Raw genomic sequence first — 22,602 nt, 5'->3', positions numbered from 1 at the left:
AGAAAGAAACAATAACGTTTCTTCCAAATTATAGCAAGACTGTAATCATGACTAAGATCATCTTTTCATTGCACTGATTATCCTAAAGATTCTTGTCAAGTTGCCCTAAGATTTGATATTCCCTTAATTGTACAGGTTAACTTTTCGCCTGCTTACGTCATTTACATTTGCATTTTCAAGATTACAATCATACAGCAATACATCAGTATATACACAACATATAATAGGCCGGTGCCTAGACACGTTCTAACAATGATCATTAGCAATTTCACAATGCACTATCAAATCAACATGTTCATAAGGTAAGCAATTTTTAGCCAATCATCGTTGTCAAACGAAACATCTGTTGAACACATACATAATGGTAACAGATTCATAGCACACAAGCTACAATCTTTAAAAAATGTTATAAATTATTTATTTCTAGTAAATGCTTGTTCAGTATTTAGTCCGGCTTTGAAAACACATGGATATTGTCAATGCTTATGTGAAAAACTACAGTAACAAGCTCAGTAGCCAAGCGTTTAAACATTAACCCCGTTTAATGGCACGGGGTAAACGCCAAAGACATAGAACAAAAAAAATCACAAACAAGAAACATGGAACAACAACACCAATCTCCACAAACAGCACAATGCATATATACTATATAAAAAACTAGGTATGTTTATCAAGGATTGTTAGGTACCGCCTTGGAACGGTCAGTAAAATGTAAATTTACAGGGGGTTTAAAGCTGCACTCTCACAGATTGAACGTTTTGACAACTTTTTTTTATTTTTTGTCTTGGAACGAGCCAATTTTGGCAAAAATCCATGGAAACAAGTGATAAAGGACTGCTGACAAAAATTAGATCGCAGATTTTTATATTGAAGTTGAAAAAATAATGTTTTATGCATTTGTCTTAAACCGTTAGTAACGGTTTAAGCCATTAAACAATAGTTTTCGAACGGAAATATGCAACTCTGCGATGTGATCTTTTGTCAGCAATCTTTTATCGTTGGTTTGCAGATATTTACCCAAAAAATGCTCTTTCCAAGACAAAAAATAAAAACAGATTTTAAAACGGTAAATCTGTGAGAGTGCAGCTTTAAACCAGTTTACGTGCACAAACCTCAAACTTATTACAACAATCCTGAATTAAGTATAAACGTAAAATGTAAATCTCATCGAAGTATGCATCAACTTGAGGAAGCTTTATAATAAAACAAATAATAATAAACTTATAGGTAAACCTCAAGTACTTCAATGATTAGAGATCCCAACCCTCTTTGCGGACGGAGGAATACAATTCAGAGTACCTAATGCAAAACCTTTCAAAGATACGATGCAGTGATTGTTTGAAACTATAAGCATCACACACAGTCTGCCTTTTAGAAAATAACAGGTTTACAACTGTGTGATCATAGAGTTTAATAATAAAAAGCATCATTATACTAAAACTGTAAACAAATAAAGAAATCATTATTAACAATAAAAGCGACATATATTAGCTAATCTTTTCTTCCTTTTCTTTCAACCTTTGTCATACACGGCCACTAAACGCCCGCTCCACCACTTAAAGGTGGTGCAAAGAAAAGGAGCTGTCAACACTTCCCCGGTGCAGCTGTGCCCTGTGTTACTTCTACAAACGTGAATGTGATTTATATGTTATTTGATAATTTTATTATACGGATATTTTTCGAAAATCGAAGAATATGGTCCCGTGTGAGAACACTTTCACTGCAGGCTGACTACGATTAAATTTCAATATTGTGACAAATGTGGTGCCAGGAGCTTTTCTCCCGAGTCGGACATGTGAACATTTCGAATCTACTATCATTTTAAGTACACTTCGTTGTCTACACATACCGTAAAACATTCTGACGCATCCAAATATAACTGTTAAGTATTGTTCTTACGCCAGAACACAACGAAACAAGTTATAATAAAAGTGGTGGCGCTGTTGCTCTAGTGATGGCGCTGTCGAGTAGTGGTGGCGCTGTGTCGAAGTGACACAATGGTTTTGACTTGTAACACATATCTTAATTGGTGAGAATAGTGTCCATTGGAGCTGTATGTCTCAGTGAAGCCATGCACCGATTTATGCCCGTAGCATTTGTGGCATGCCCCAAATGCATTAAAATATACAACTTTCCTATCCTGTACTTTAAAAGCGTGCAATCGTCTTAAAAGCCATTTAGGATTTGATTTCTTCAAAGCACTGTGATAATATTTAGTATCACACACACACACACACGCGCACACACACACACACACACACACACACACACACACACATTCACGTTTTAGTTCACGTAGTATCAGAAAATGGAAGAAAAATGTCGACTGCGTACAGATAAAGCCTTATAACTGTTTTTATATCACAGATGGGGAAGATAGACAAAATGCTTTTTTTCTGACAACCATTAAAAAAAATTCAGTTTCAAGATTTTTTTTCTGACTGATTCAATAAGAAGGAAGACACAGGTAATGATCGGCGAAACAAATTGTGCCCCTTCGCATGACGATAGTTATTTGGGAATCCATTTTCGTTATGAAAGGTGAATCGTCCATGACGTGCCTGTTCTTATTGAATCAGTCAGAGAAAAGGTATTCAGACTACTTTTTCCTTGTTGTCTGAAAAAGACCTGCTTTCTTCCTACCTTTGAAAATCCCCATCCACTCCAGGCAGGAAAGGCAACAGAAAATAACAAACACTGGTACAACATTATGGAAGATGATAGTAAAGAGAAAAAGAGTATCAATTTGGATCAAGTTGAATGGGGAAATTTGACTGATGATGTGCATCTAGTGTTGAAGAACAGTAATGTTAATGATAATGTCTCAGAGGCAAAAATTGCAGAGTTACAGAAATTGAGACAATTCAGCACATATGAGGAGGTAAAAGATTGTGGCCAAAGTACTTTATCAACTAGGTGGGTCATAACTACAAAGAATGAACAGACAAAAGCTTGCCTTGTTGTTAGGGGCTTCGAAGAAGAATTTTCAATGCAATGTGACAGTTCGACGGTGGGAAAAGGAGCCATGAGAACATTTCTTGCTCTTGCGTCCATCAACAACTGGATTGTTAAGACCACCGACATTAAATCAGCATTTTTACAAGGTCAAGAGATAAAGAGAGATGTTTACATAAAGCCGCCAAAGGACTGCGAAAATGCTGATGGAATTATCTGGAAGTTATGTCATGGATTGTATGGACTTAAGGATGGTGCAAGACAGTTTTATCTGAGTGGAAAGGAAGAAGTACTGAAACTGGGATGCCAAATTTCTAAAATGGATCCTGCAATGTTCCTTTTGCATACAAGTGGAAAGTTGAGCGGAATCATATGTTGCCACGCTGACGACTTTTTGCATGCTGGAGATGAATGCCTTGAAAGAATTATGACAAGTCTGCAAAAATGATTTGTAGCGGGAAAAGTAGAGGAAGGAAGTTTTAATTATATTGGATTCAAAGTCATGCAACAGTCCAGAGAAATTTTTCTTGACCAATCAAGGTATGTAGGAAATATAAAGAGCCAAACTTTAGATACAAAGCGGGTGCAGCAGAAAGAAGATTTTCTTACAGCTGAAGAACAAACTAGTTACAGATAAATTATTGGTCAGATCAACTGGGCTGTACAGGGAACTAGACCGGACATGGCATTTGAACTCATAGATTTGAGTACCAAGTTAAAACAAGCAACTGTAGGTGATTTGTCAAGGGCTGTAAAAACAGTCAACAGATTGAAAGATGTAAGATCGATTATTTCATTCCCAAGACTTAGCAGAAATGTCGGTGACTGGAGAATCGTGGTATTCACAGATGCTTCTCTGTGTAACATCAACAACGGGACTGGAAGTACTGCAGCCTTTGTTGTGTGGTTAGCTGACAACCAGGGAAAATGTTGCCCACTTGATTGGCGTACAAACAAGATTAAAAGGGTTGTTCGGTCAACAATTGCTGCTGAGGCACTCAGTCTATAAGAAGGTCTTGAATGTGGCTATTACTATAGACAGATGCTAGAGGACATTATGAAGCTACAAAGAAACACTATACCAATAATTGCTCATGTTTTATTCGCATTTATGTTGTGACAACATCATAGCCATACAAACCATAACATACAATAAAAAAACACAGGTGATGTGACGGTGTGTTCCTACTTTCCCAACCGCTAATTTTTCCTATAGAAATTGAGGTTGGGGTTGGGGAGATGTACTGTGTGTTGTAACAATACAGTTGATAGGTAATAATTGGCGAACATTGCTATACTCTGCTGAAAAAGTTGCGTGTCTAGTTTTGAGAAAGCAAAACACAAATATAGAGCCGACTTTTATTTGCAATTCATAAAGTTTCATATAATTAAAAATGCAAGAATATAATGAATATATGGAATTCATAAGAATTGATACCAAATTGTGAATATATAATTACACGGCACACTATAGGTATAATTATATTCTTAAATAACGCATGTTAACAGTTTAAATAAATAGCACATATTCAAATATTTATAAACTAAAACATATATTAACTCATATTACAAAACTCTTATGCTATCTATTCACACACATTTACTTCAGTTTTACTAAATGGGCAGCAGCATCAATATATGTCGTTATATCATATAGCCAGTTTGCAGCTGGTGCTTAAGCCTGATGAACTGTTGACTCCGGCTTGCTCTTTCTGGGCAATATCTATCAGAGTATATATCAGTTTTAGTGAAGCGTGAAGAGTGAAGACATGGAATGTTTTTCTCCGGGGAATATTTTTTATTTAAATTAAATAAAACTGGATTATTAAACACATTTGGACATCAGTGTATTGTGTAAACATCAGGCTTCATGTCAGATAACGAAAAAAAGAAAACAAAAAATCTAGCAAGAGGAAAAAGAGTGAAAAGAGAAAGGCGAGTAATTCACTATCGAGTAGCCATCTTGAAAACAGTGACCATGCCGCTTCGGGTAACACGTGCATAAATTTTGATCCGGATTTCGCCAATCATTCACAAGCGTATGAAACAAGTGTTATGAAATCCAATCAATCACCAGTGCTTAACTATGGACAACCATTTCAATATGGATTCAACCCTCAGTCACCGGGTGTATTCGCGGCGTCAACACCACAGAGTAACGCCCCACCCCCATGGGCTCTAGAAATTATGTCGGACATTAAATCAATTAAGAAGGCGGCTGGTAAGACTCGTCCCATTGTGGTAAATTTCCACAACTACAAATCAAGAGAGGCCGTTATGTTAAAATCCCTCGAACCGCCCATCAAAGATGCCCTGAAGAGCTCCGGCCATGGCATCGGAGTACAATCCCCACAGGAGTGCCGTGACGCTCGGAAGGCATTCTACCCCAACGTGAAGGACGCCGAAGAACACGGAAACACCGCCCGTATCACCGGAAATAAACTATATATAAATTAACAAAAAACTTTGTAAACGGCAAACTCTGTGACCATAAAATCAATAGTACATAGGACAGTCAAGAGGAGCCAGAATTAAGACTTATATCATGGAACATTAATGGTCTTTCGAGAAAAAATTTAGACACTGACTTTTTAGACATTGTTAATAAGTATGATGTTATATTTTTATCAGAAACTTGGATTTCTAAACACACTTGTTTAAATCTAAATATTAAAGATTATTTTTGTGAGCATTTAAATGGAAATAAGTCGTACAACACAAAGAAAGGCCGTTTTAGCGGTGGTCTATCAATTTATTATCACCAATCATTAAGCAAGAATTTTGAAATTGCAGAAAAAAACAACATGGTATAATTTGGATAAAGTTAAGTAAAGATTTATTTAATTTTGAAGAAGATGTATATATTTGCAACACATACATTCCTCCAAGTAACTCTAATATACTAAGAAATGATAAATTTGATTTTTTCGAAGAAATAGAACTTGGTATTGAAAAGTATTCTCAACTTGGTAAATGTTTTGTTGGAGGGGATCTTAATAGCAGAAGCTCTAATGTCATAGATTACCTTACATTTGACAGGTATATTGACAACATTCATTTATTTCAATATATCCTCCGCATGGGAGATTAGAACACAATGTAATATATATAAGCATGTTTAAAAATGTCAGTAGAAAAAGTTAGTTCATGCATGAAGTAGCATGAGAGTAATACATACATGTATACAATGGGTTCAAGTCAAACACAATATTTATGACAAACTAACAGCAATTGTATGATCATTCAATATAGACATAATCATCTTACCCAATATATGCACAATGCCGCTGATTCAGTATTATTTAGACACTATCGAAAGTATTGTATACATTGAACGCGTCTTGTACATAATAAAAACTGAGCTTGCATAGCAGCAATTGATTATAGTCTTCATTTTGTATGTACTTGCTCCCTAAAACAAAATCTCTGAAAATTGTCGAATCTTTTTAAGCTAAGTCGGATCCGACATGTTGACCAAATACCATGTTTATATCACAATAAACACTATCGCGTATGGCTGCTGTACACGGACAAGGAAACACGATATGCTCGGTTTTGTTAAATAACACGCGTTTGCAAATTAAGCAGACGGAGTGCAGTAAAGAGGGCTTGTCTAGCCACAAGTTAGCAATAAAGTGCGCAAGTTTTTAAGTCCGAGCGATTATTTGCGGACTGCCACACAACACATGACTCTATTTGTTTATGGAGATTTTTGAATAGTAAAAAATCCCGGTCGCTAATAAGGCTTTCGCGCCATAAAGTAAGTTCTGTCTGTTTCACGGTTTTATGAATAGAGCTTTTCCAGCTCAAAAGATCACGTGCTAGATACACACGGTAAACATTTCATTCAATGAATGGATCAAACGTAGTGGATTATTTAATACTTAAGCCTCAGGATATCATACATGTTTCGGACTTTCAAATACTTGATCCAAACGAATTTTCGGATCATTCAGGGATCGTTTTCTCTTTTAATAAACGGGTTGAGAAAAATAATACCAATGATAATATTATTAATAATAATAATAATAATAATAATAATAATAATAATAATAATAATAATGATAAAATCAAATGGAATCCATCAAAAAATGAGGAAATTTGTTACTAAAAAGTGATCAATTGTCTTTACTAGTAGAACAATTAAACCCTAATATAAATATTGATGGTATAACGAATTCGTTCATACAGATCATTCAAGATTCGTCTTCGTGTATGTCTGCTAAAAAACAAAATAATATCACTACAAGAAAATTAAACCCAAACAAAAAGCCGTGGTTTAATGCAGAATGTTTTAATGCTAGAGCTCATTTTAAAAAGGCTAGAATAAATTTGTTCGTAATAAAACATGTGCCAACTTACGACATGAATGCATCGAAGCAAAGTCTTGCTACAATAGGTTGAAAAGAAAACATAAGACTAAATTTAATATAAAAGAAAAAAAATTTTTGGCAGACCTGGGTAAATCAAAACCCAAGGAATTTTGGAATAAAATTAAAAGCCAATTTAAAAAAGGTCAACCCGAATCTGAGAATTTAAATGCGTCAGACTTATATGACCATTTCAAAACATTTTATAAAGTACTTCAGATTATAATGAACACCAAGAATTAAGAACAAACATTAGCGATGAGTATCTTGACAAAGAAATAACATTGGCAGAAATTAAAGAAGCTTTTTTTTCCAAAACAATGATAAAAGTAGCGGTTTAGACGAAATAGTCGCGGAAATTTATAAAACTATATTTACAGATATATCACCATTTCTATCGAAACTATTCAATCGCATCTTTTCTACAGGAGAATACCCCAGATCCTTTGGGATGGTATAATAGTACCTGTCTTTAAAGGGGGAAATGTAGACGAGCCAAAGAATTATAGAGGAATAACTCTCATTAATATTCTTTCGAAAATGTATTCTCAAATATTACTTAATAGACTAACAACGTAGAGTAGTATTAATAATAAAATTATCGAAAATCAATTTGGATTTCAAAAAGGAAAGTCTACGATTGATTGTGTGTATATTTTACATTCAATTATAGCAAAAACACTTTTCTCAAAGATGAAACTGTATTGTTGTTTTGTTAACTATGAGAAGTGTTTTGATAAAATCACAAGATCACATCTATTCTATAAGTTAATAACTGAAAATATAAGCACCCGTTTCGTAAAGGCTATCAAGGCGATGTATAGTGCCGTCAAGGCATGTGTAAAACAAACCTATCTCCATTCTTTACATCAAATATCGGCGTGAAACAGGGAGACCCCAGTTCAAGTTTGATGTTTTTGTCTTCGTTAACGATATTTTATCAAATATTAATCATAATATAGAAGGAATTTGCACCATAAACGATGTCAAATTATATCTGTTTTTATTTGCCGATGACGCTGTTTTTTTTGCTCAAACTCCTCAGGCCCTACAATCAATGCTTGATGATTTACAAGTCTACTGTGGAATATGGGATCTCAAAGTTAATACATTAAAAACTAAAATAATGATATTCGAAAGAGGCAGAAAATCTAACTTTATCTTAGACATGAATAATACAAATCTAGAAATTGTTGAATCATTTAAATACTTGAGTATAACCTTGTTCAAGAATGGAAAATGGAATAGGACACAGAAACACATTGCACAACATTCCCTTTATGCCTTACATAATTTATTTATCGTTTATAATCAACTAGACATTAACACCAAGAAAAAACTAATCTTTTTGGCAGTCTCATTGGATCCATTCTTAATTATGGTTCAGAAATCATTGGATTCCATCCAGCAAAAAACATTGAACTTATTCATTGCAAATTCATGAGAAAAGTTTTAAACGTCCGGAAAAGTATGAATCTCACCGCCTTATATGGTGAACTAGGAAGGCACCCAATGATAACTGAACGAAAAATAAGAATGCCCATTGCCACTAAACCGGGTTTATGTTTAAACTTTTTGCTACTGAGCATGTTTCTGTAGCTTTTTGCATATATATTGGATACGAATTTTAAAATCTAATAATACATCATTAATCAAAAATACATATAGATTGTTCGGTATTAGCCATGTAATGCAACTCGGGAAACATCGGTTAACATCGACATATATCGCCACTCGCCGTAACAGATCGCGACGAACATCGGGCGTATTCGGCCTGTACCGGATGTTGCTATTTTTAGAAACAGAAGGTAATTCCCGGCTATTCATAGGTCAGTAATGGAATTTCTACATCGTAGGATTTGGAAACATTGTGATGTTTTTCTCATGAATATACGTTTAAAATAAATAAACACTAAAAGTACACGCTGGCAGTTGATTACGATAAATGTATCTTATTTGAGTCATTACAGTAAAACATGGATTATAAGTGAAATATACGCGTAAGAGAAGATTTTCTCTCGAAAAAACGAACTGTCAGTGTCAACAATCGGCATGGAACTGGGATATCCAGATATTCGTATCAAAGAGCTCTGAATGTAAGTATCCTTGAGCAGTTTTGTACGTTGATGTGTTCAAAAACGTTTGTTTTTTAATTTATCTTTGGAATTCTTATATCATTTTTATTAGCTAAATGTTTAGACAGCATGTTCATATTTTACATGTACTTATGAACATGTTACATATTTTTATATGTACTTAAGTACATAACTTATGTTTAAGATATGGTATGAGTATGTAATCTTTAAATTGATTGTTTTATCTTAGAAAAATATTAGACTTAAAATTTTGTTTAAAAGTGATGTGTTTTGGTACGTGACCTAATTCTAACATACCATAATACATGTACATACAGTACCCGTTATTTGTTTACAAAATGCATATTTTCAAAATTAACCTGTGAAAAAAAGTTGTATGTGGTTTAGGGCTTGAAGCCGCATCTGCTAGGACACTATTGACATTCATTGGCTTGGTGTAGGTCTTGTTCAAACCCCATACTGTTGTGAATCATTATCAACCATATGCACAACAACTACACATTGGTGCCTACCAACCCTTACTCTTGGCTAATACAGATATTAGTGCAGAATATATAATACTTGTGCATTTGTATTTTATGGTGGTAGTTTCTGCTGGTTGATAATCAGAAGTCTAATTTCTTTCAGGCAGGAAAATGACTGAATATTACTTAGTCAACAACACTGGGTTATGAAGAATTCCAGCCTGCATTAAATACTATGTTGGATCCTTGAGAGCGCATTTGACAGCCATGTCCATCCACAAGGCAGTCGCATCTGATCGAGATGATGTGAGTATTTCATAAAAAACATATTTGACTTGGTTAAATTTGTTTTTATAAACACACTGTATTCAATAATCAAGTGGTGGTGGTGATGGTGGTCAAGTGGTGGTGGTGGTGGTGGTGGTGGTGGTGGTGATGATGATGATGATGATGATGATGAATTTTATTGATAAATTTGATAATTTTCTTTATATATATACATGTATGTATCAGCTTGTTGTTGTTTTTTCAAAATAATGTCGAGAAATATTAAACTGTTTATATTTTATTTTGTATATGTATGGCAGTATAATTATCTATACTAATTAGTTAGAAAGGCTTTAAAGTACAACTTTTTTCCTTTACAGCACTAAACATTCTTGATGGGTAAAGTACCTGAAGGTGCATGAAAACCAAATCAGCATTGACTCAGCATTGAGTAGTTATCATCTGTGCACACACTACAAGTACAAAGCATGGGAACAGACCAAACTTCAAATGTTGAAGAGTGAAGAATAACTGTGAAAAAACTAAATGTTAGAATACCAATGACAAAATAAAACAGATAGACATCAAATTACTCAGAGATTGTTTACATGTTATAATATTAAAAAAAAAACATTAGTTGAGAACTTTCACTCTGATATTTTTGGAGGGGCGAGCCCACTTAGTGTTCTTGTTTCTTCACATATTTTAGTTTAAAAGTACACTCATTTGTTTTAAACTCTGTATTCAAAGTTAGTATCATAAGTAAAATTCATTTATTTGAAAGAGTACATTTTATGAATAAGTCCAATTAAGCTTTATAAATTTTTACAAGAAAAAGGTTGATTTTTAAGCATTTTATTAGCTATAAAAATGTATGGTAACATGACATTATGTATATTTTCTTCAAAACTGGACGGTAAACTATCATAAATTTTAGTATATAGTTAACTATTTTTTATAAATTTTATAAAACTGCTATATATTTTCAAACATCGAGAAACTGCTCTTTTCCGAAGAATCATAAGATCAATCAAAATGATTTTTTTCCATGTGTATCAATAATATAGTCGTTTGAACTTTTGTTTTCTGTTAACTGAAGTTTATTTTACCAGAAACTGTTGTGTTTATTTCATAATCTCTGATAATGCGAAAAAAAATCAAATATAGACAAAATATTTACTTGTCGCTCTTTGTAGCCCTTGGAGTTTTGGGGTGGGTGTAATGAAACATAAATAACTTTTTTAATTCACGGTAAAAAATCTTCAAAATTTGGATAAAAGTCCCATAGTGTACCGTGATTATAACTATGTTGTCGGTTAAAGCTTTTAAAAAAGTGTGTATTACGCGGCTTATACCTTAAAAAGTGACATTGACAACAATAATACATACAGTGGAATGAATTGGGTATATCAAATAAAGAAAATATTAGATGAAATTGGAATGTCAGAAATATGGTTAAATCAAGATATACAACCGATTTCGATCGAAATAATACGACAAAGAATGATTGATATTTATAAACAGTCGTGGAATACAGATATTAATGATTCAAACAGACTAGAAACATATCGCTGGTATAAAAATGAACTCAAGCGAGAAAAATATCTAGATAGTATACACATAAATAAATATAGAATTGCCCTTACAAAATTTCGAATTTCCTCACATGACCTATTAATCGAAACGGGAAGACATCATAACATCCCAAGAACAGATAGAATATGTACCTTTTGTATAATGAATGCCATCGAAAATGAATATCATTTTCTTTTAGTATGTCCAAAATATCATAATCTACGAAAACAATTCTTTAAACCATACTTTTGCCATTGGCCAACAAAACAAAAATTTATTACCCTTTTGTCCTCAGACAGCGGAAAAACTATGCACTGTGTTAGTAAATATTTATATCTTGCATTTTTGTTACGATCGAGAACCTAATTAAGTTGAGAATTTGATATGATATATAGTATACTTCTCTATTGACTATGTCTTTGCTCTTCACGATGATTTGTTTCATATGATTTATTTCATATGTTTTGCAGATGATATGTCATTTAATGTTGAATAAATGCTATGTTATGTTATTTTCATTAGGGTGGCAGTGGTTATAAATTTCATGATTAATTTTGACAATTTGTATTTTATCTATACACATTAAGAAATAATGTTTTTATAGATATGCATTGCAAACAAATGACAACTTTATAGTTATATTATACAGCAACTATGCATTTCAAACAGAGTGAAACAATATATCCGTAATAAATAACAGTGAAACTATATTCTGCAAGTATACTGCAGAACAATTTTTTTGTGTGTAGTTCAATTTCTTGTTAAACAGTATAGAAAATACAGGTAAGTTTGAGGTGCGCAGAGATAATTGGTGATAATTTGTAAGTGTGAAAATAAGCGGTTGGGAAAGTGGAAACAAACCGATGTCACATACCATCTACCAATATCAAAATTCAGGTCTGATATATATTTGCGGTGACTTTAATAGCCATTGTGGGGATTCTGAAGATTATATTGCAGGAATTGATAATCTAATTACACGTGATGTAATCGATTTTAAGTCTAACACATATGGTGATCATTGTATACCGTTTCTTATTGACTGTAAGATGTGCATGTTAAATGGTCGCAACATTGTACACAATGATTTTACTTTAATCTCGTCTAAAGGTTGTTCAGTTGTAGATTATTTTATATTGAATCATTGCAATTTATCATATTTTAGCAATTTTAATGTATTCAGTGTGTCCGATTTAATGAAAACTATAGGTATTCAAAATACACTAGCTAGAAATATTCCAGATCACTCTGTTATTGCATTGAATATTGATTTGAATATATGTCAAATGTCTGAATGTACCTCACACACAGCTCCAGGCTATGAAAAGTTTGACCTCAAAAGTATTCCCGATTCTTTTCTTAGAGATAATGACATTTTACATTCGGTTAACAATTTAATCAGTGTTCTTGAGGAGGGTTTGAGATTGCAGTCAGATGTTGACACAGCATATGATGGTTGGTGTAATATTGTTAAAAATGAAATGTATGGTAAATTGTCATATAAAACTGTTCAACCTGATGCATGTAAAAATAACTATTTTAGAAAGCCTTAACCTTGGTGGAATGATGAATTGAGTGATATGTTTGAACTTGTTCATGCTGCAGAAAAGAAATAGATACAATGTTAAAATAGATTTACAAAAACTTTGTTAAAACATGATTATTGTAGTATTAGGAAACAATTTGATAAAAAGGTTCAAAAATGCAAACGTGCACACTGGCACAAAACACAGAGTGATTTGTTCTCTGATTTAGAAGATGATCAAAAAGAGTTCTGGAAAAAGATTGGTAAAATTGGCATTGTATCAGATCGTAATAAATCAATACCAATGCACGTTGTAATTGAGGATGGAAGTGTATCTGATGATGTTAAAACTGTACTTATAAAATGGCAAAAAAAAATCAGTAAGTTACTAAACGTTGAACATGATGAACACATGAAAGAAACGAATATGAAAAATGTACCAAATGCTGTTAATTTTGACCTTGATGTTTGTATAAGTATTAATGAAATTGTCAAAGCTGTTGGGAATGCTAAGCGATGTAAAGCAGCAGGTGTTGACTGTATACCATTCGAAACTCTGAAAAATGAAACTGCTATTATAGTTCATGTTTTCAAACTGGAATAATGCCGAAGCTTTGGTCCAGAAGTATTATAAGCCCAATTCCTAAATCTAGTTGTAAAAATCCAAAATGACCCCTCTCCTATAGAGGCATTACACTAGCTCCTAGTATGTACAAAATGTATACCAGCATATTGAATGAAAGTATTTTAAAATGGGCTGATAATAATGATCAAATTGCTGATGAGCAAAACGGCTTCCGAAAGAAACGTAGTACAATAGATCATATCTTGAGTTTGACAAATCTTGTTGACACACGAAAAAAAATAAGCAATCTACTTTTTGTGCATTTATCGATTTTAGTAAAGCGTTCGACTCGGTTAACAGAAATTTGCTTTGGAAAAAAATTGGAAAATATTGGCATGACAACCAAAATGTTCTCAGCAGTGAAATCCCTGTATCACGATAGTTCATCCTGTGTCCGAATCAATGGCCACTATACAGAATGGTTTAGCATAAATACTGGCCTGCGACAGGGCTGTTCTTTGTCAACAGTACTTTTCAGTTTATACTTAAATGACTTGACATTAATGCTCTTTATTAGTATTTTAATAATATCAGATGCTTTAAAAATGAAATATGTCTTTGTATTTTATAACTTTCAACCTTTTATGGTAGGATGAGTCAGTTAATCTGTTCGCTCCTAACCTAGTTAGAGGTGATACATGGTTTATTAAAATATTTCTTACCAGAGCTTATTTAAAGCACAAAAGATACAGCTGTTACATTTTATGTTCTGCTCTCTTTTAAGACTTTTTAAGACACCTAATGCCACGATTAAATGACTCAACCTACTTTTTAGTGTGTTATCGTGTCTTAGTATACAATGATATATAATGTATTCATATGTATTGTGTGAAGCAGTTTGCACACTGTGAAATGTTATGTAAAAGTTTTATAGTCTCTTGTAATTCTATAATAGAATGGCCGCATATATATCCTGTTTTGTACATACTATGTTTTTCCTGATTTGAATAAATAAATAAACAAATAAAACAAAAAGCTTGGTCACTAAAATATGGCCCCTCAGTCCTTTGATATTGTTTAAAAAAAAAATTAATGTGGCCCTTCAGTCCATCAATACTGTTTAAAAATTAACAAAAAATAATTAAAATTGAAAAATGACATTTCAATAAATATCTAAGAGTAGAACTTCAAAAAAATATCATTATATATATGTATATAAAATAAACAATAGGGTGTCGCACCCGGATCTCTTGTATCTCACTCTGTTTCTAAAAGTGTGCCAATGCGGCATTTAAACACAATTTAAGCCAAGATTCACCCTCTTGTTTACCTCGTTTATCCATGTAACTTGACTGACCATTTTTGTTCAAAGGCGAATTTGCTTTCCGCCCGTTTTCTTCTTTTTCCCTGGTCTTCGAGGTATTAGACACGAACGAATACTATAAAACACTATTAACTAATGCTAAAAAACCACTCTGTAATCTTTATTAAACCACTTCATGTCCATTATGTTTAGGAGCTAAATTTCCATGTGCACTCGCAACTTGACCACATTAGTACTTAACATAACAGTAATATGTGCATGAGCCAGAATGTTCTTACAGTGTGTGTTAGCATCGAAATGTACTTGAAATGCTAGCAGATCTTATAATATGCACATGTCCGACTCGGGAGAAAAGCTCCTTGCACCACAGTTCGCACAGTATTGAAACTAAATCTTAGTGTTCTTACACGGTACCACATTCTCCGATTTTCAAATTCTGTTCGTTTGAAAAAAAATCAAATAAAATATAAATCACATTCACTATTTTAGAAGTAAACAAAGGGCACAGATGCAACCCGGAAGTGTCGACAGCTCATTTTCTTTGCACCACCGTTAAGTGGTGGAGCTGGCATTTAGTGGCCGTGTCATAGTGGGTATTGCACAATCATATAATATGTCAATATTGCACATATGTATCAACGTTATAAAATAGAACATGGTAAGTTTATTGGGAAAATAAATATGAAATGCTTAGGACTCAGTAGAATTTGTATACCCGCTAGTCTATGGTCTTCAATATTTAGCCGAACTATGGAATTGTTCTATTTTTAAGACATAAAATAGCCACATCTTCTTTAGAAAATCGCATGTAGTCATCTTTCAATAAATAATTGTCGCATGCGGCATAGTAGTAAAAGTTTCTAGAAATAAATGCTTTTAATTCCTAGCCTTCGTACTTAAAATCTTCAGAGCGGTGTTGCGCATGATTATAAATATGTACACATTTTAAGACCGTAAATTGCAGTACTTGAATTTCCTGTCATTGTTTTCATATTAATAAAATTAATCTCAATGGCTTATGATATGATAGGGATAATACATGTACACTTATTTTCAGATCATCCGCAAAACGAGTATAAAATTAGTTTCTGCAGAGATTCAATTTCGATAAAAAAACTACGTTCATACTATTTGTATAAAACAAAATATTGATACTTCCAATTACTTTAACGTCCCATTATGTTAAATGGTGTTAACTTTCTGTGTATGTATATCCAAATGGCTTCTCTTCACCTTTTTGACATTTTAACTACAACAATGATAAAAATGCAATCACAAAATGCAATCAAAGCGCGATGCGCTGAAAGACTATCTGCAGGCATTTATGTGAGAGTTGCAAACATTTTGAACAATGGGAATGGGTGAAGGGCACATAGATAAAAGCGAAAACTGTGCCGAAGGTCAAGAGAGCTTGTGCCCAGATTTGGCGAGGAAACAAACATATCTATATCTATTTTATGGCGTCTGGTGTCATTTTGTATATGTAAACGTTACTTGTTCACTTGTTAAACATCGTATCCCCCATCCCCGTGTATTTCACAATACATGACCCTTTCAATCGTTTCTAAAGGTTTTTCGTTGCTTTGATTAGATATCATACGATAGGAAAGTATAATAAATCATATATATCAACATAACAACATATTTAAAGGATGTTAACATTGATAAGTATAGAATTGCATTGTCAAGATTAAGGATGTCTGCACACATTTTACAGGTAGAGGCTGGTAGATGGCATAAACCAGGTGCTATACCTTATTCGGAAAGAAAATGTCATTTATGTGATTCACTGGAAGATGAATATCATTTTGTTCTTGAATGTAAATTGTATACAGATATAAGAAAAGCTTACATAGATAAATATTATTATGCAAGACCTAATATGCTTAAATTTATAGAATTATTCACCTCTCAAAATACTAATGTAAATAGAAAATTATCTATGTTTGTTTATAAAGCTTTTGAGTTGAGAAATGCCTACTATAGTGATTACGGATAATATTTGGTTATTCCTCTCGCTGTGTTTATGTTGTTGTATGGAACTGTGATTGTTAAACCAATTTGTAACTGTATGATTGGAAGATTGAATGACCATTGACTATGTTATAAACATTAACGTATTTTATTGATTGTGTACGCATGGGCGTATTGCCTATTGTATTCTGAAATAAACTCTAAACTCTATCATTTCCTTGTATGAGCATACACGTTTTGTTTAAGGAAAATCATTTTTTTTAAACCAACTTCAGCAATAATTCCATTCAAAGTGCATAGCTTATCACTTCAGTCGACGTATCCCCCATCCCCATGTATTTGATGTTATAATGCATGTCCCTTTAAATCGTTTCTAAAGGTATTTCGGTGCCTTGATTAGATATCATACGTTAGGCAAGTTTTATGAACATACACGTTTTAATTGTTTAAGGAGATTGATTTTATTTTACGAACAACTTTACTAGCAATAATTCCTTTTAAAATGCAGAGCTTATCAGATGGTCGTTTTCCCGCGGTGATGACAAACATGTAGTCAGTTAATGTATGTTAAAACTATGTTAAGAATATCGGTCAGTTAATTTAGTTTAAAAACTATTTTTAGATTATCGGAACTTGTTTGTTCTAAGAATGAGAATATGATTGTGCTTTTTAAATTTGTTCATAAATTTAATGTTATTTATGTTTTATGTAAGTACCTTTGGAGAAACAGTACTAATGCTGTTATGAATGCTTCGTACTCTTTGGGTGTTTTACAGGTTTAATCCGAACTACTTTGCTTCACCAATCGTATGCATGACTCACTGTCGTATTAGGGCATGTGTGCTTATATAAATTGAAAGCCTATACTGTCTAAAACTATGCCAAGAATACACCGGAAGGAAGCTTTTATGCAAAAAAATGAAAAGGCATCTCATTAGAAATATAAACGCCTAAAATCATAGAATGAATTTTGTTATTGTGTAGCAGGTAAATTATAGAATTTTATGCTTTAGCAACGCGAAACCTGAGATACAACTATTTTGACACTCAGACAATCAATTAGGTGTCTTATCTCATAAAAATCAAATAAAACATGCATCAATACAAATAAGCGTGCTTCAGGGTCACGTCAGGTTATAATAAGAAACCCTGCAGGCGATGGGACATTGCGGTCGGTAATAATTTCTGGAACACCATGGGCTAAACTCAGAGTGAATATCATTATGTTACCTTCCTAACAGAGCCTTCATTATTTTGACCCACACTAATCTTATAAATATAGCGATCTAAAAATAGTTATATTCTGCTAAAAATAAAATGCCGGGATACAGAATTACAGCGCGGAAATAGTCGAACAAGCAAAAACTCATACTAGGACTGCAATACAACCAATCTATTTGTATGGTTCCAACGTCATTCTGCTAAACATAGAGCGCATTGAGTCAAAAATATGGGTTAAAACGACATGAATAGAAGTAGTTCTTCGGAGTTTATGGTCTTAAGACTACCTGCGCGCATGCATCTAAAATTAGCGCGCTCAACGTCATTATTAATTTTGCATATCTTGTGACTTCTTAATACCTCAAATCCTATGTAGTTTTAAATACTAATGATCTGCATTTTAAGAAGTTTTTTTTAATCAAACAGTTTTCCCGGTAATATAGTTATAACGCTTATCTTATTTTACTATATGATATCGAAATGCACAAAAAATACAGTTTAAGTATAAAGTATATTTTGGTTTAAGTGGGGTGCGAACCAACACCGGTAAAAGCAAGAAAAAACAGATCCACCAACACCTGACCAACTACACCACGATGACTTCGATTCATGTTGGCGATATTTTAACATCTTGAGCATACATTTATAACATCACGTGATAATATAAATCAACCAATAATCCAACAACAAAGCATGAATTGTGGATTTCAAAAATGATAATTGAGCAAATATAAAACATCTGCTGAAGGGTTAAAGCTTTCAGTATCTTAGATTTAACACTCCATGTAATTTACTTCACTTTATTTCGACATACACAAAAAGTACATTTTGTAAAAACTGAGCAAGTACCTATCTGCGAATGTTCACCAAATTTGGTTGATGCTATGCTCCACCCACTTGTCTGCCGTATGAGCATAACGTAAGTCAGTGTACCAGTTTGGAATTTCGTTGGTATATCCCATGTATTTCTTTTCAATAAAGCATCGTGTGGACCTCGGGATTTATCAGACATTATTTGAGACTTTAACAGTCTTTAAAGTTATATATACTCTCTTCTTTATCTAACTTTATAATTCTTAGTGGCACTGAGGCTTTAAATCATACCCTATTTCAAATATTCCATTAATACATGTAATTTCGGATTCTATAATTTTGTAACATCTTAGTTTATGCAATGTGGTGACACAAATATCAGCAATGACAGAAATGTTTTTTCATGTCCATGACTTCAGTACTTCAGTATCGGCTATTGGATGCAAACATGTATGTTTAAAACACATCTTTACTGCAGTTCAATAAAATAAATGAATAAAAAAAATTAACATCACATGTCTTTTGATTACTTTTGAACATATGTGTATAAACACTGGAATAAAAAGTCATTTTAACAACTTAACGTACCATTCTAGTAGTCGTTGGGAATTATAAATGAACTATATTAGTATAGATGAGTGTGCCACTACCACATTTATGCTAAAAATCGAGCTGAATTATTGTAATATGTTTGAATTATATCAGTGCCCGAAATAAGCATTTCGTAAAACACAAAACCGGTCTGAAACGGCACGGGAATCGCCTTCCTTATTAACATTTTCTGGCCGTTTGGGCTATTTTATGTGCAGTACTTACAAATTCATTGAGTGAGAGTTAAACGTAGAATTTATGAAATAAAATTTTAATGGTCTTATATTAACAGACTTACCAGCCCGAATCCCGGGTACAACAGTCATTGTCAAGAACCCTGCATGTCGTCCAGCTGTAGCAGGTTGGTGACAGGGTCACCATAGTTTCGGCTCTGTCAAGATTCTCATGGATAGACACACTATCGACGTTGCTAAAGCCTGCACTGTCAGCTGGAAGATACAACATAAACTCGTTTGAATGTTTGGGCCTGTCACACCTAGTCAATTTTGCTCGCAAAAACGATACCGGAGCACATATTTTGTGATTTTAAGAACGGAAGCGCATCTTTAAGGACGGTATACATCGTCAGGACAGCGGCAGAACATCGGCAAAACCAATAAGCATCTGCTTATAGACAGTTTCACTCGTGCGAGTCCGCTTTACTCCGGCTTGTGAATGATTTGCTTTATGGGATGGAAGATCACGAGGTTACGGCACTAATAGCTATAGAGCTTAGTACTGCGTTCTCCACGGTTGACCACGACATCCTCGTCGACGTATTGACCAAACAGTATGGTGTTTGTGAATCAGCGCTGGAATGGGTGGATTCGTACCTGCGACCACGTGGCTGTCGCGTGAAGGTTTATCTCAGCGCCATCTTACATGTCCCGCAAGGAATTTGGTTGGTCCTTGGCTCTATTTGACCTAGACTTTGTGCCCCCGTCCATTTCCACTTGCGGACGACCATACAGCGAACATTCGTTTCCAACCAACAACAATCACAGTGCGGTGATAACATCGAACTGCAGAATTGTTATTTGGGCGCTTTTCTAGATGCCACACTTAATTTCAATGAGCATATTTAAAGAAAATGTAAAACTGCTATGTTGAACTATTACAAGATAAAAACAAATCCTTAATACCTTATTGAACTGTTGTCTAGAAAAGATTCAAAACGCACACTACGATTCTCGGAATCTTCAATAGGATGCTACGTTGTGCCTTTAAATAAGAGAAAGACCACCAGTGACAGAAGTTTAAGTATAATTGACTCTAAGCTTTGGAATGAACTGCCTCTAGACAAAGTGAGTCAGTAAACATCTTCAAGAAACATTTGAAAACTCACCATTTCAGAGATTATTATGCATTGTTCTAAAACGTATACCAATGAACTATTTACCAATATATTGATGTGTTGTTGTCTGTTTATACGTGAAGACCAATTATGCATATACATGTTGTACATCATTTGTATACTATGCATTGAACTATGTATATAATGAACTGTGTGCTAATATTCATGAATTTTTCATTGATTACTGATAAGTTGATGCTTGTGTCTGTATTGCTGTATTGATTTTATTATATTTAAATTCAATACTGTACAAAGCCATTGAATTTGTATTTATATGTAGAAATACACGTTTAATTAAAAAACAAGTTTCAAGTTTAAGCATCGGCCGGAGACGCTTGAAAAAAATGAACATGCCCAAACATGTCTGCCGTCACGCTGCCGGGGTGGGCATCGGGACCACAACGGCAGTATTCCGGTATATTTTCGTCAATTCCCGTAGAGCACCGGTAGCGCCCCGTAATGGAACGGCGGCTCTCCGATAGCCCCAATGCTTACCGAATTGGTACAGATGTGATACCGAAGTTCTGCCGATGAACAAATAATTTACATCCGTTCTGAGCGATGTGATGCCATACTACTACTAAACTGATATCGTACAACAGCAGCGCAACTGTATAAGCCCGCCATAGCTTTGGTCAACGGTGGCACATCGGTTGAACAACGGCGGCGCATCGGTCTAACATCGATGACAGTATAGAGGCATTAGGTAACACATTGACTCTTACGCCGGTATTACATAATTAGTATTGCTACTGCCAGTAGTGATTTTAATTGCTTTCTCGACGGAGCTCCGCCGGTTTAGTCCCGGCGAGATGCATCGGTATTACTGCTCTTTACGCTGAATCATTCCGAATTCAGTCCAGTGGGTTACGATGTTTAGAATTTTCTTAAAATTTGATTTTGCTTAGATTTTTTTGTTTTCTATGATAATAAGAATTTCAAAATTTATATAAAATAATCTTAGTGTGTCGTTTGCGAGACTTTTTTATGCATAGTTCCTCCATTTCTTTAAACAATTTTGATTACTAAAAACCTTAGTTCTACAATTTGTTCAATTATGACATTATGTGAGTAATTATCATCTCGACATCTTTAGTTTATAACAATAAAACAAATTGTTTCTGCTTGCTATATTACATATACATAATGTTAACGAAATGTTTTCTTACTGTCATTGGGCAATGTTATTATTCCCACCAAGCATAACATAAAACATATTTTCCAATCCATGCTAGACTGCAAGGGCTACACCGAATGGTTCACTTTAAACCTTCTGAGACCCTTTGTTTATAGAAACAAATAGTTATAGCCCGTTTAAAGTTGTAGTTTTTTTGTTACCCACTTTAATCTTGTATTGATATACGTATGAAGTCGTTTCGTGTCTTTCAATTAAATGAAACCTTTTCGTTTACGTTTGATTTTTTCTTACATGTGTTTTACTAACATTTAGCATTTTACAACTTAGGCTTTGTTTCGTCCTAACTAAGCAATGCACATAGGTTAACTAA

The 22,602-nt window shown here is 33.7% G+C and overlaps 1 protein-coding gene across 2 annotated transcripts in view; it reads right to left on the bottom strand.

Annotated features, from left to right (window-relative positions):
- LOC128216811 (protocadherin Fat 4-like) overlaps positions 1-22,372 on the bottom strand; it is a 53,977-nt gene extending 31,605 nt beyond the window's left edge. For both annotated transcript variants that reach the window (XM_052923481.1, XM_052923483.1), the window contains exons 1-2: positions 22,264-22,372; positions 20,039-20,189 (exon numbers count right to left, since the gene is read on the bottom strand). In XM_052923481.1, the coding sequence (XP_052779441.1) occupies positions 20,039-20,189; positions 22,264-22,324 (212 nt within the window). In that variant the 5' untranslated portion in view covers positions 22,325-22,372. The remainder of the gene's footprint in view (positions 1-20,038; positions 20,190-22,263) is intronic.
- Between the last annotated feature and the right edge of the window lie 230 nt (positions 22,373-22,602).

Source organism: Mya arenaria, chromosome 14, assembly GCF_026914265.1.
Source record: "Mya arenaria isolate MELC-2E11 chromosome 14, ASM2691426v1".
Lineage (NCBI taxonomy): Eukaryota > Metazoa > Mollusca > Bivalvia > Myida > Myidae > Mya > Mya arenaria.
This window is presented reverse-complemented; position numbering and strand designations above follow the sequence as displayed.